The sequence below is a fragment of the Triticum aestivum genome, chromosome 4B (genome assembly GCF_018294505.1).
Source record: "Triticum aestivum cultivar Chinese Spring chromosome 4B, IWGSC CS RefSeq v2.1, whole genome shotgun sequence".
NCBI classification, from domain to species: Eukaryota; Viridiplantae; Streptophyta; class Magnoliopsida; order Poales; family Poaceae; genus Triticum; species Triticum aestivum.
The window spans coordinates 85,678,627-85,693,621 of record NC_057804.1 but is presented as its reverse complement, the minus strand read 5'-3'; the positions used below and the strand labels follow the sequence as shown (position 1 = coordinate 85,693,621).

Below are 14,995 nucleotides of genomic sequence, written 5' to 3'. Positions count from 1 at the left end.
CAAGGGAACACTTTATCTATTCCCACATCCAAAAGTAAACCTGAAAGAGTATCGAATCAAGCTTTGATTTTTCCATAAAGCCACATAACAGTGAGGGCTTCTTGGTCATATCTTTATATGCATCAACAAAGAAGCTAGTGGTAGTAGCCAAGAATTGAAACCCTCATCTACATGAAACGGGACACGGCAACCGACGCCGCCCGTGGCTCCTCTCCGGAAAAGGCACGACATGGACGCCCCCTCTCTAAACCCTAGAACACTAGGCACCGCCGCCGCCACCACTCCTCCAGGGGCAGCAGCCAAGAATTGAAACCCAAGTTTCAATTATATGTGCTAAAAGCCTTTACTTCTCTAGCTACTTCTCTCTACTCTCTCCTAAGTTTCGGTTAGCAACAAAATCCTCTACTTCTCTCACCTAACCCCTCTCTCTACTCTCTCCCCAATCACGCGAGGAAACATGAAAGGCCAGCACACTGCATATACGAACAACACTTCAAGTGTGCATGCCAAATCCTAAGATCTAGTAACATATAAGATGATATGTGATACTAATTAACACTAGGATCTAGAGATGCATATGTGATACTAATCATATTAATCCATATGTGATACTAATCCTATTAATCCATATGTGATACTAATTAACAGAGAGGGCGGAGCGCCGCGTAGGGCCAGCAAGGGGAGTGGCGAGCCACCGCAGCAAATCGATTGGAGCCATGCATCGAAGCACGGAGCCACCGTGCAATCCCTAAATCCCAAAACATGGCGAGCCGCCGCGGCAAATCGATTGGAGCCTAGCTAGTGTGGCGCGCGCAGGGAGGATGAGATCTAGAGGGGGACTTACGGGGCTGGAGCGTCGGAGGAGGCGAGAGGCGACCGCGCGTGGTGGCGGCGCACGGCACCATCGACGGGGGTGAGGCGGCCGGGGACGAACCCTAACCGCGGCGGCGGCGTCTGGCGGAGGGGATCGATTGTGAGAGTGAAGTGGTGTGGGGGCGTTCGGGCCGGTTTTCTTTTCCTATAGTAGTAGCGCTGGTTAGAGGCCCGCGCTACTGCTAAGCCCACCAGCTGTAGCGTCCTTTCAGAACAAACGCTACAACTAAGTGGGCTACTGTTTTTGCCCTGCGGCCCAAGCAAACAAACGCTGCTGTTATATGTTATTAGTAGTAGCGTGTTTTCTACCCAGCACTACTAGAAAATACTAGTAGCGTGGGGTCATAAAAACGCGCTACTGGTAAACTTCTATCTACTAGTACAATGCCCGTGCGTTGCTACGGGTCTTTTAACATTAATCTAATCCTACATAAATTTATGATGCGGAGGAGACGTATCAGACAACGCCCATCAGATTCAAAAACAAAGCGCCGAGGTAAATTTACATTGCACATTTACGTCAATTGGTCAACATGCTTGCCTTGACTCCAGGAATGCCTCCGGCTGATGGAGGTCGCCAGGTAGGGTTACGCTAATAGAAATATTTTGATTAGAAATCGATAGAAACTTTATGAAAAATAACGCCTAGCTTGGAGCCTTGCACTTGCAAAGCCAGAGACGTGGTCCACGTCCATGGGCGAGGAAGGGAATTGTAGGAAAAATTGGATACACTTATATTAGTATTTCAGGTCTGCCCAATACATAGTGTTCCTGATATTTTGGATATTTTACGCCAAGTTTCTTACTAAACACAACAGGCCTCTCGCAATCTAAGAGGCTTCTTTGGTTTTGGGTGGTTCAACAAGAGGTATTGCTTCAACACGTTGTTTCCCAATCGAAGCTCTCTTCTTCCGACTGTCCTAGATAGGGGCAAGAATATGTTGAGAGATAAGAATAAATGCTAGTAGTAAATAGGACAAAATCGTAGTTAATCCAACAAGTTTCTTGGCAAAATTTCTGATCACAAAAACGAAAAATTCATGTTGTGTGATTACAGTGGCAGTACACATAGGAGTGACTCCATTCTGAAGCATCTGCCCAATACGGGGGCAAGATGTGAAGTTACATCAATATACTTGCAAACATAAGACAGAGCACAGACTTCATATCTTTGCTATCGGCTAGAGCTTCAGCTCCGATCCCTAAGTTAATATTCACATCTTCTCAGTAACAATGCAGTTATACAGGTCATGATTACAACATGAGCACAACAGCAAGCATACACATGCCAAAAGACAGAATATGCGTTGACTGAATAACCTGCACGGAAGGCATTAGCACTACATTAATGTCCCTAAAATCTACACCAAAAATGTAGCAAAAATCCTGACAATTACTCTCTCCGTCCAATAATGTAAGACGTTTTTTGACACTACACCAGTGTCAAAAAACGTCTTACATTATGGGACGAAGGGAGTAGAATATATTGCAAAATAGAATGCCAAAGACAGTTCAGTATATATTACCAATGCAACTCAGTTATCAACAAAATGAGCTAACTAATTTAACTGGGCAAAAATGGATTTGATTGTGGTAACCAGTTAGAACACAAGGTAACAGTGTCTCACGTGCTTGAGGCTGGTGCGGGGTAGGTTGGACCTAGCGAAGGACTGGATCCATCGGTGTGATTTATGCGGCCATATCTATCTGCAAGGGCGAACGGCGAGATGGTCATCGAAGAAGCATCAGAGCAACAAAAGTCCTCGTGAACCTTTGGTTCTGTGGAGGGCAGGTAAAAGTAAAATTTTGTTCCAAAATTATTTGGTAACAAGTTAAGTTCGAATGTGAAATTTGAGATTACAATAGTACAAAAAATAACTATGAAATGCTGAGGATCATCTCCCTTTAGAAATGTCATCAATTAAGAATGCTAAAAAGATCATCACAAATTACATGAAGGCCTTATCTCTGATGTAAAGAGATGATTGTAGGGGCACTTATACAAAGACAATGTCTTCTCCTCACAGTGCACGACCGACGCGGAATTTGCTGCCTTCAGCCTGTCCTAATTTTGCCATGCACCCCATGTTTGATTATCCACAAGAGCGCTGACAAACAACGAATCAGCTGGACCATGAAACAGAGAGACAATAAATTTACGAGGAAGGTAATTTTCTGTTATTGGCAAAACATTTGATAATTGATTAAACCCAACACCAACCACTACTTTATCGCGCATCTACTGCCAAAATTGCAGCTTCTCTTATAGATCATAAGTGTGTGTGTGTGTGTGTGTGTGTGTGGGTGCGTGTGTGCGCGTGCGTGCGTGTGCATGTGTGTGTGTGTGCGTGTGGGTGCGTGTGCGCGTGCGTGCGTGTGCATGTGTGTGTGTGTGTGTGTGTGTGTGGTGTGTGTGTGTGCGCGCGTGTGTGTGGTATCTCTAAATCAAATAAACCTCCAAGTATGCAATTCATGAGCACAAAACAGAAATTATAGTTCAGTATCTCTAAAAAATGAAGCGGGAGGAGAGAAATCATGACTCACCTCACCCAACAACAAGGTGGAAACCGCAACCCAAGAAAAAGATACCCTTCCCTCTCTCGGTGAAGAGCATGCATGCCTTCAGGAGGTGCCGACCTCAATCTCCTTCCTTCCTTGGATGTGCTATCTAATTACAAATTCCAGAAAAAAAATACAAATCATCCAAAGGGGATTACTTTTCAGTAGTCAGGGCCCGCAAAATGCAGCCATGACACACCTATTATACACATGCATTCACCTTTAAGAGTGACTAATCAGTAATCACTAAAAGGGAGTAGGAAATAAACAAAATACTCGTATTACTGTTAAGAGGTGAATAAAACATATCATTTTTTAGGCTTTTGCAACCAGTGGCAAGAAACAAATACATGTGCATCCTACTGCTGATTCCTCACAATAATAACCTACTTGATCAACACTGGTAAAAAAATAAATATTATATAAACGAACTAATCTTGAAAAATGGTAGTTGGATTAAGAAGCAATTAATTTGAAGAGACCAAGAATATTTGTGGAGATGGAAAATTGACTCCTCGTTGGCGTTCCAGCAAATAGGCTGTGAGCAACTCAGTCTGCTACAGAATAAAAGAAATTACAGAGCTAACCAACGTGCAAGATTGATTTCTATAAAACAGATTCACTTATATGCAATGGCATATGAGTGGTGGCAGGGTTATGTCACCACGGAAAAGGATTCTGAATCCCATCTCGCCGCAGAGTCCACACACCACAGGTCGCTGCAAAGGCTATCTCGGCGCCTGCCTCGAAGACATGAGCAAAGGCGCTTGGAGCGGCCGGCATGGAGTTGACGAGCACGTGCTCGGAGGCTTGTTCTCCTCTCCGGGATCAGTCTGGACAAGGAGTAGCGTGAACCTCAGAGGAAGATCCCATTGTTGGTCGGGCTCAGGGAGCTTTTCGAGGAGCGGAAGTAATGGAGCAGCAGTTATAATGATTGGTCCCCACCGTCCACCACCTCTTCATCCAACTTTCCAGGTGGGCCGAGATCGTGGTACGATGGTGGCCGAGGCTGAACGCCACGAAGCCTGCCTTCCAACCATCATGTGGTCGCGCCCACCCGCCGCCGCTCACTGGTCTGCCGTGAACAACTGCCTTCCACACGTACAAGCAAGCAGCAGGCAGCCAGTCGCCGTCGAAACCGCCGCTCTTCATGCGTAATTAGAATATGAACGGAAGAGACCTAGGAGTGGGCTAAAAGAAAAGGAAAATTTTATCAGTGCGAAAAGAAAAATTACCTCGCTGCCTTTGCCGTGGAGCAACAATGTGGCGTGCTGGAGCGATCGGTATAATATCACACAAAATCTTACTTGAAAACAACATCTCTGGTAAAATCTCCACATCATTGACCTCATCGGGTTTCAAGTATATATTTCTCTCCTAGCATATACTCTGTATTAAACTAAGATGAATGAGCATCAACCACTCTAGTCTCAAGTAAAAGAATGAAACATTACTTCTGAAAGAACTACAAAAGAATGGTGTGCAGGAGCTTACTTCAAAACAACATCTCTGGTATAATCTCCACTGAAATAGCCATCTATTGAGTTTCCTTGATGACCCCTAGCAAGAATCAGTGCAAGATTGTTGGCCACTAAAAAATTAGGTACGCAACATTCAAGTAGAGACCGAAAAGTATCAAAACACCTAGCAGAAGTCATGCAACCTTCAACCATGATAAAGGAACACCCTTTCACTAAGACCGCATTTAATGGACTAAAATTATTGATAATAGCTAGGTCTTACCATAAGCGATCTGCTGTCAAATATTTTGCACTCTTATGTTGTCAATTATCAAGATAAAATGTCTCTAGACAGTCATTTCTACAAAACACACCAAGTGACATTACAAAGAGCACCGCAAGTGATGCTCCAACGGGTAGCCAATGGATAAACCTACACCTGCCAGGGCACCGTGGGTGCTAGCTAGTCTTGCTTCAGAAAAGGTAATGGTTTCAAGAATCGAGTGAATGGATCGTCCAAGGCTGAGAGCATTTTCTTTGCTGCGACATCTGAAAGAAAAAGTGGGATAAGAAAATTCAATCAGACAGCGTAAGAACTGTAAAAACACAACATCTCTCAGTTCTGCACAGATCAATGCTTTATATATCTATAAGTGGTTTGTTATGTTTCTGACAAAATTTCAGATTCAACCAAAGCAAGTACAACACATATAACTGCATTTGATCCAATTATCGAATTCAGTCGTATTTTCTAAATATGAAGACTTGCAAAAGTGTGAGCCGTTGAGGCAGCTGATAAATTATATGATTCGTTATATGATAAATTAAGTGAATTTTTGTATGAATCACCGTGATTCTACCTACCATTCTATTAGTAATGTGATTTCCTTTATCCATTGTTCTCTCCCCTTAAATCACTCTTCTTACTCCGCATACCATCTCTGTCTCACCAGCCCAAACATGCTAGTACCGTCAGTAGCGCATCCGGCACCCCACGAAAGAAAACACAATACAACCCACACATGAATAATGATGTAAACATACGTGAAATTATGAACGCTCCAAGAAAATCATTCTGTAAATAACTTGAATGGTGTGTTGATATGCATAAACATCTACTTCTTTACAAGACATTTACTTGTTTGGATTGCAAAACAAATATTGTTGTAGGAAATGATCTATTGGAAACTGGTACAAAACTTCAAACATCTTTACTGCTGGACATAGAACAAGCACACAACATCCTGTAATTATTTAGTTGCAAACGTACATGCATGACAGCCAACAATATAAAGTCTTGTGATGAATTGTGTTCAATGGTGAAGAAACTTGCAGCGAAGTGTTTCCTATTAAATGACCTCCCAAACCCAATGTTGGTTGGTCCACTCTACTAAGCTGTGCTATGTCAATAATCAAAAGAAATATATGCTTGTTTTACCACTGGCAATCATGAAAAGTCTACTGACTTTCGAATATAACTTAATATGAAGATTTTGTTATTTGCCCCATCGACTTTGTTGCCTAGCTGGACAATCAATACTGCAGTTGCCTAGATCCTACCCTCCTACGGACACTTATGTTCTAATCTGGAGATGAGGTGAGTACAGGGGTCACCCATGGATATATTGTCTAGACGATCAGATAACACAGGAGATGAAGCAATGTGTGTACCTGGACGCCGCACTGGTTGAGGCACTTGATGGCGACTGATAAGCGCCTCCTGTTGCCGATAAAATCAATTGGTCTTGACCTTCGTTTAGGAGAATATCCAGAGTCAATGTGAAAGCATACGACTACATTTTCAATAAAATGGCTGAGAAATATTCATGTTTTTATGGAAGCACAACATGCTCGGGAGGGTAAAACTATCAAATTAGAGCAAGGATAATTACAGGAATCCAATTTAATAAAACACATTTGAGAAATTAAGGAGATCATCTCGATACTGAATTATGAGGGTCGGTGATCCTCTAGGATTCCAGATCAATAAACACAACGTGGTGCGTGGTACGTTCCCCCCGACTCAAGGGAGACAGTAGATTGATTAGAAATTCATTCTTGCTTCCTGTCGCATTGTCCACCTGTCTTGTTTCCTCGCAGCTCCACCTTCCCCTGCAGCAACAGCCAGACCCTAAAACACCGAGCTCCTCTACATCTCAGCGAGAAAGATAGAGAGATCGGATTGCATCTCAGAAGCACACTTTAAAACATGAGTTGATGGATGGCATCCGTAGCCGAACCCTAGTAACAATTGTGTATTATTGATTGGCACAATCAGAACGTAACTAACAACCACCTTTCAGTGTCAGTAGATCTATAGATGTTGCATCCCACTTCACGTTCTAAGATTGTCTACAAAAACTTCACGTCCTAAGTGACAGAAGCACAAAGACTTCCATCAACAAAATAATTTTTTCATAACAAAATCTCTGCTATAAAGGATGCAACTATGACGAAGATATGCCTGTGTGTTTACCTTACATCATCATAAGTTCAAAACTAATGCTAGATTTATTTTTTATAGAGAGATGCTAGATATGATAATACAACAGTAGTAAATGCCACATGATCCATTTGTGCAACGTCTGCCCTCCAATTCTTATTTAAGTGCTGGAATTAAAGGGGCAAAGCAGTGGGACATCACCACCCACCCATTAATTTTTTTGGATATTAACAATATGACTTTAAGGGGGAAAATCCTCACTGAACAGTAAGCTCCCATTGCTAATCTAATAAAAATAATTGATCAAAATATGCAGGTTTGGCCCCTATCCCAAAGCTACTCCCTAATGTGCATTAGTGGAATATAGTCTGCCGCAATCAAAAGATGAAATAAACAGCAGTGACATTGCATTAGGGAGGTTCGTTGCGTACATACCAGATGTACTCGGCGACGAACACGGTAGTCTCAATGGCGAGGGCCAGAACCTTCAACCCAGATGCTCCTCCCGACGCCCCACACCCTTGCTGCCGCCGACTTCGTGTGGATGGCTTACTTGTCCTGCACCATGAATTGGGCACGACAAAGATTTTACTTTTAGGAAATAAATTTACCATAATGTGAAAGCACTGTAATTATGCGGCATAGCAGGACATTGACTTTATGCTTGCAGATTTATCACCTCTAGCAACGGTTGCCAAATTGCCACAAAGATAGAGCCCCAACCAGATTACTGATCTATCTTAACTCTCAAGCATTAACTTATTAAATGTAAAATTCAGATGCAAGTGCAGTAGATTACTGCAGTTTAGCACTAACTGTACAACCAACAATTAAGATTTCAGAGGGCAAACACTGTAGAATAGTATATGCTACCTTCACATCGGGTCCATGAGGTGTCGTGCAGCCACTGTGCGAAACCGACAGGCTCAGCCACGGGATGGGGCACACTTATCTTCAAATCCCGACAATCAACATCGTCCCACACTGGAAGATACCAAGGCAATTCTGAACCTGACGCCCTACTGTTCTTTAATCTCTACATCCCAAATCAACTCTGGATCAACCAAAACAATAAAAAAACATTAGTAAGTACTAAAAGGGAAATTAATGGCCGAATTTGGATATTTCTTCATGCATCAGACATGCAAAAGTACTGATTCTAGGCACATGAATCGTACATTTGGATGCTTGGACGGACTGGTTGCATCAAAGATAATTAAGCTCTCAGTGTTAGCAAGTATAATGCTTAAATACTGGCAGAATCATGTTCCTCACGCATGGTGTTGCAATATTGCTTTTGGCGTCTAGCTCAACCAAAACAGATGAGACAGCAAGGAAGCGGGTCAGTGTTGTACCTCAAGGATTTTCCTTCTGAACAAATTCAGCAAAATAGATTACCTGGCATATAATCACCCAGTCGCTCCCAAGGTCCAAAGGCACACGAGACTGCGACCGGGACCTTAGCAAGAGGCTGGTCATGGTGGCGGTCAGACGTCGATCCCGCAGCTCGGCAAAAGGCGGCCATGGCTCGCGAGGCGCACGTGCGCAGTGCAGTCAGGGCATCGCGGATCGAGGAGGTTGAGGAGGAGGTGCGACGCTCGCGCCACAGACGACCGGCGACGGACCAGAGTTGGCGGAAGGAGAGGGCCATGAGTCGGGGCGAGCTCGGGCGACCGCGGATGAACAAGGGTCGGAGAGAGAAGGAGGAGAACGGAGAGGAAACAAGAGGCAGGTAGGTTGCGCGAGATCGCCGGTGTGGCCCTCGTCGGCGGCGGGGCTCCCGGCCAGATCTACGTATGGTGGGGTGGTGGCTCTGGCAAGAGGTAGGGAGACGGAACCGCCCCGCCGCTGCCGTCCCTGGGCGCGGCGCGGCTTCGCCGGCCGGCCCACCGGCAGCGGCATTGCGGGGAGCGGTGGGGGCGGAGCGGGCCTTGGGCGGCAGCGCGGAGCGTGGCGGCTGGGCAAACCCTAGCGCTGTTTTAGATCGAGGGGAGCCTCGTACCCGTCGGAGCTCGAGGGGTTTTTTTTCGTTGGTTTTTCTTCGTAGGTATTTTGTCGTTCGATTCAGTTAATAACGATGGGAGTTTGGGCGTGCGCGGGACTCGATCGCGGGGTTTTTCTTGGTTTTTCGCGGCTGAAGGGATGGTGGGAGGAAGTACCAAAAAAGTACAAAAAAAGACCGGGTGAGGTGGGACGAAAATAAAACCCGGAACGCGACCTACCAACTGAGACATTAGAAATAGAGATAAGCATTTTCCTAGTAGTGCCCCAACGACAAGTATTATGATGCCGAGGTAGTAACATAAGCTTTTGATTCTGAAAAAAAAAACGTGCCCCTGGTTTTTTAGATGACGTGTCCCTATTATATACTGATGCGGGTAGGCGCCACCCGACAGTGAACAGACAGCGCACGGCAACGACGCACCATCAGTCACGCACCCTCCACCCAAGTCACCGACTCCCGCCGTCGCCGTCGCGATCGCGGCGGCCGCCGGCAATGTCTTGGCTCGCGCGCTCCATCGCCAACTCCCTCCTCTCACCCGACAGCCCCGAGGCCGACGGCGAAGACCCCCGCGCCTCCGGCTCCACCTGCCCGGGCTCACCCCCTCGCGGCGTCCGCGAGGACCTCTCGGAGCTCACTGACGCCCTCGCCCACCGGTTCCAGGGCCTCGCCTCCTTCCTCGCGGCGCCCACTCCCGCAGGAAGCGGCGGTGCACCCCGCGGGCTGAACCCGTCCGAGATTGCGGGACGCTTCCGCCTGGGGCTCGCGCGGCTCCCGGGCCGCCAGGCCGTGGCAGATCTCGCCAAGAACGCCTCCTCTCTACTGCACCCGGACGAATACTGGGGCTGGTCGGAGGCCGCCGGGGCTACCGAGGACGTGATCGCCTTCGCGCGGGACGCCGCCATGCGGCCCGAGCTCTGGCTGGACTTCCCCCTTCTCCCCGACGACGCGGACTCGGATGGTTCGTGCGTTGGTTTCCCTCTAAGGACCTTTCATCTTCGTAGTAGTACTTCTTTGTAATCTTGATTGATTTGTGATTCTCCCGTGTTGTTGGTTTAAGTGCAGATTTTGACATTAGTGATGCGCAGCAAGACCACGCGCTGGCCGTCGAGAACATGGCGCCGGAGCTGGCAGATCTGAGGATCGAACTCTGCCCAAGTCACATGAGCGAGGGCTGCTTCTGGAAGATATACTTTGTGCTACTGCACCCTAAGCTCACAAAGGAGGAAGCCGAGCTTCTTTCTACTCCTCAGGTGATTTCCCTTGATTTCATGCTTCATCTGGGTCACAATGGCTTACTTATGATTTATTGGCCGACGGGTGTATATGACCGGAAATCTGATGTGAAATCAGATTAGTTGTCACTTGTCAGGCGGCCACTATTATGGGCATATATTTTGTATCTGCTGTATTTGGGAATCATGGAAGTTCCCGGTGACACGCCATTGGGGAAATTATGTTGTTACCTTTTGTTGTGTTGGCATTTGGTTGTCTAATCAACGTCTCACAAGATTCTTAAACTCTGTGCTTATCTGCTTGATTTGGAGCTTCTCTTCTTTGTGGAGCTAAGCTTACCAAGCCTTTACCAAAGCTTAAACTTAATAACAGGTTAATGTGTCAACCGCATGTTCTCATGTTCGTTCTTCATCTGAATTCTGTTAAAACTAAAAATGGTGAATCGTTTTTCATTGTTGAGGAAATCGTTAACTGGTAACTGCTCGGTTGGCTAGCGAGTAGGGGATTAATAGGCTAATCGTCAAGTTAATCGACCATTTAATCAATTAATCGGACGATTTATTGGTTTATCGGCTACTCGGTGACCCTAGGAGTAGGGGTTAATCGGACGAATTCTTGAACAGGTTTTTTTTAAATACTACCCCCTCTGTCCCATAATATTGCGCGCATTGGTTCTCTTAAGAGTCAATTTCACAAACTTTGACCAAGTTTATAGAGAAAGTTATCTATATCTACAATACCAAGTATATACCGTATGAAAATATATTTCAAGATGAATCTAATGTCAATGATTTGGTATTCTAGATGTTGAAAAGTTTTTATATAAAGTTGATGGCCTATTTTCATAGCAAAATAGGCTTGTTAAGCTGAATTTACTAATTTGGACAAAGTGATTCATTGCAATAGTTACTTGCCACTGAATTCTAACATGGTGATCGAGTGGCTAGCCTAATTTAGGTATTATTGTATTTCAATAGGTTCAGTTCGGAGTCTCTAAATTATATTGTTATACAGTGGTCCACTTCTGTTCCATGTCTAAAATGAGCAGATGCATTCGAGTTTATCTATTCTATCTACTGGTTGTTTTGTTTCATTAAATGGTACTGGGTACTTACTTTCAACCTTTTAGTTTTCTTCCCTTGTGATATTTTTTCATGGCTTCAAAGTATTGGAATGGAATATAAAGTGAATCAAGAGAAATTTTGGACACTGAAGGTGCACGACTAGACATCAAGTTAATATTGTGTCACTTGGAGTCTTCTTGGTTTGCTATCAACATTTGCCGTGCCAAAACTTGGCTAGCCACAAATATTTTGCTTCAAAATTTAGCTATTTGGAAATTTCGCTAGCATACTAAACAGGCTCTGTAAATATTGGAACACTATCTTTTCATAATGAGACCAAGAAGTGCTAATTTTCAAACTAATGCATAATAGTAGATTAAGACATTTTAGTGTTCATATGCTTGCTTGAGAAATAAATATATTGACTGATGGCCGATGCTTAATTTGCTCATGATTGCACAATAAAGAAGTTGGTGGTATTACATTGCTTTGGTGGCGAATTTCTAATATCCCTTTTCTTTACTGCACAGATTTTGGAAGCTATAGAGAAGTTGTCACAAAATTCGCAACATCACACAAAGCTAGAGAGCAACGAAGACACAGTAGCTCTGACTTTCAGGAATGCAGATGGTACTGTACCTATGCCCGTAGAGGTGGTCAGCGTATTAAAAGATCAAAATGCTTCCGGCAGGCCCACAGCTTTGTGCAATGTAGATTATGGTATATTTGAATCGATTCCTCTGGAAGCGCTAACAAAAGATACAGTCAGTGATGCTGGAGCTGTTCCTTCAGATAAAATCAGCAGCGGCGTGCCTGTACAGCTTATGCCGGTATTAAGAGATGCCACTAAGTTCTCACAATCAAGGATGGAAGAGACCATTCACACTCCCTCTAAAGAACATGCCACTGAGTTCTCACAACCTAGCATTGAAGAAAGAACACCCGACTCAATTACAGATGATGCTGTAGCAAATGAGCAGTGTGTACCATTTGTAGACAGTGCTCCATCGGAAGAAGATCAACATAAATGGCCATTGAGTGACCTCAGCGAGCAATCAAGAGTTGTCATTCAGAAGGCCCATAACGATGACTCTGATGATGATGAGGATGAATGGTTGGAAGAGGACACGGGTGGTCCAGGAAGCACGCACATTCCAATAGTAGGCGACGATGAGGATATATCTTTCAGTGACCTGGAGGAAGATGACTAATGTAGCACGATATCAATGGCGAACTTGGTCATCACCGACTTTGTGCTTCTGGTTTGAAACGATATGTATATGTGGACTTGGGTTCCGTCCACTGTATGGTCTCATGGATCTGCTATGATCAATGCCCACTGCAGCAGGATAGTTCACCTTCTGCTCTTATCTCTCTGCCGCCAAGATCAGTTTCCCAATCTAGGTCTCCCCCGTGGCAACAGTGCCTGTACATGTTGTACAGTGTGTAGAGAGCACATACTTGTGCATGTGGTTGTTTGGATCAACACTCTGATTCTTGGATCAAGCGTGTGTCCTGACAATGATGATGGGAACTCGATTATTCTTATGTTTTGGTGAAAAAAAGAAAAACAGTTAATGTCATATCACATATATAGCATGCCTAAAACCTTGTCAAACATCCATGCAGTCCCAAAATTTGGTCAAGTCTGCAATAACATGATGAATTTTGGTGAAATTTGGCAAAGCAGGGACCACATTTTCCAGCAGCAGTCAGCGTCTTTCTCTTGTTCTGTAGGTGACAAATTGCTGTGTCTTTCTCTTGTTCTTTAGGTGACAAATTGTTTGGCCTTTGGCCGGTGCAGCTTGATCCATAGTTTAACGCTGGATGCGCTCAGTCCAATGTTGAAAAGTAGAAACAAAATTGATTTTGATGCATCATGGGTAATTTGCTGTGTGTCTTCTTTCTGGAGCTCTGAATTCAGTCTCACAGTGAGTGCTTCCATCTCTTCCTGTTCTGTTAGTGATGCAAGTTTAAAGTCCAGGGATGTTGTTTGTGTTCCGCACTTCAGCTTACAATGCTAATTTCGCACACCTGGGTCTGGGTGGAAGCAAGGAAAGAAACAAGACGGAGGTCTAGGTTTGGTTGGCCGGAGCCTTGTTGTTTTGGTCTTGCGCCTCTTGCTTTTTTTTTGGGTTACTGATCACTGATGTTGTGTTGGCTTGTCTGTCAGTTTGTACTGAGGGGGGGATTTGACCCCTCCCTTTATTCTCTCCTGTTAAGTACTCCCTCTGTAAAGTATAAGGGAGTAATATACATGTAGTTCTCCTCCATGGATCGAAAATAATACAGTAATACGATTTTTATGGTCGGGCAATTTTTATTTGATCAGGCAAGTTTTCTCTAATATTACTCTGTGGTTCTCTGTACGAGAAGCAAGCTCCTGAGATTGTTTACCAGTTGCTCTATTTGAACCAGTTCATGTCTGATCTTGTTTAGAGGAGATATTTGTGAGTTTGTTCGACTATCCGTAAACATTAGTATCATTTTGGAGAGTTTTTAGCATCATATTTAATGGTAACCTTTGTTCACACACAAACAAATCACCGTGTGCCTCCGGTGTCGAGTGTGGTGTGCAAGACACGTGGGAAGAGGGACATATCTTTTCACAAAGCGACAACTTTTCACTAAGGGACGTGTCATTTGATAAAGAGACATTTTCACCGAGGGATGTGCCTTAAACCAAAAAGGACATGCATGTTCATTGGCCCCAACTACCCAAGATCTAAGGGACCTGATTGAACCTTGATATAATCCAATGTATGCTATTTTCAAGATGACATTGCTTAATGTTGATGCTGCATTAGGAGTCAATTTTAGAATAAAGATGGATTCAGACATGTAGTTCGGGATGTACGGACCCAACTTTGTACAGTCCATTGTTTTGGTTCTGAAGGTCGTTTTATGATCTTGGATGAAGATGCCAAATAGCAAGTTGTTCGCCTTGATGAGGCACACGGCTTACATGTTGAGCATCTCTCCGTTTAAGGTTATCTTGATGATGATTTTGTGCAAATATTTCAATTTGGTATCGACTACCTGTTGTTTGTTCCGACTTTGGATACTGATTCCTAGAAAAAACGAGGTCTAAGTAGCAAACATGTAGCTCGATAAGTCCATTTGGAGCTGTGCACTATGAACCCATTTATTTAAGTTAAAAAATGATTTCTACGGCTCAAAAAAATAAAATTTGTGTACATGCATATATAGAAGTGTAGTATAGATGTGCAAAATTTTATCAACATCTGTGCTTGTATGCGAGATATAAAAAGAAAGACAAATACAAGAAAAATGGGCTTGTTTTTTGGTTGATTTTGGGCCGGATTTTGTCTTTTGTGTAGCGTATAACATAACGAAT

The 14,995-nt window shown here is 44.1% G+C and overlaps 1 protein-coding gene and 1 long non-coding RNA gene across 2 annotated transcripts; one reads left to right on the top strand and one right to left on the bottom strand.

Annotated features, from left to right (window-relative positions):
* Nucleotides 1-6,925: 6,925 nt before the first annotated feature.
* LOC123094525 (uncharacterized) lies at nt 6,926-8,350 on the bottom strand. Its single transcript, XR_006445864.1, has 3 exons — nt 8,209-8,350; nt 7,771-7,893; nt 6,926-7,004 (listed from the first exon to the last, which is right to left on the bottom strand). It is a non-coding gene; the product is annotated as an uncharacterized lncRNA (long non-coding RNA).
* Nucleotides 8,351-9,722: 1,372 nt separating this feature from the next.
* Nucleotides 9,723-13,220, top strand: LOC123091175 (uncharacterized). The gene is made up of 3 exons (XM_044512595.1): nt 9,723-10,298; nt 10,403-10,590; nt 12,168-13,220. The coding sequence occupies exons 1-3, from the start codon at nt 9,833-9,835 to the stop codon at nt 12,846-12,848; spliced, it is 1,335 nt and encodes a 444-aa protein (XP_044368530.1). The 5' UTR covers nt 9,723-9,832; the 3' UTR covers nt 12,849-13,220.
* Nucleotides 13,221-14,995: the final 1,775 nt, after the last annotated feature.

Bases quoted from the DNA above. Each gene is read 5' to 3' on its own strand.
- LOC123091175 (XM_044512595.1), top strand. From the start codon at position 9,833: ATGTCTTGGCTCGCGCGCTCCATCGCCAACTCCCTCCTCTCACCCGAC. The intron at 10,299-10,402 runs GTTCGTGCGTTG...GTTTAAGTGCAG, and splicing joins CGACGACGCGGACTCGGATG to ATTTTGACATTAGTGATGCG. The intron at 10,591-12,167 runs GTGATTTCCCTT...TTTACTGCACAG, and splicing joins AGCTTCTTTCTACTCCTCAG to ATTTTGGAAGCTATAGAGAA.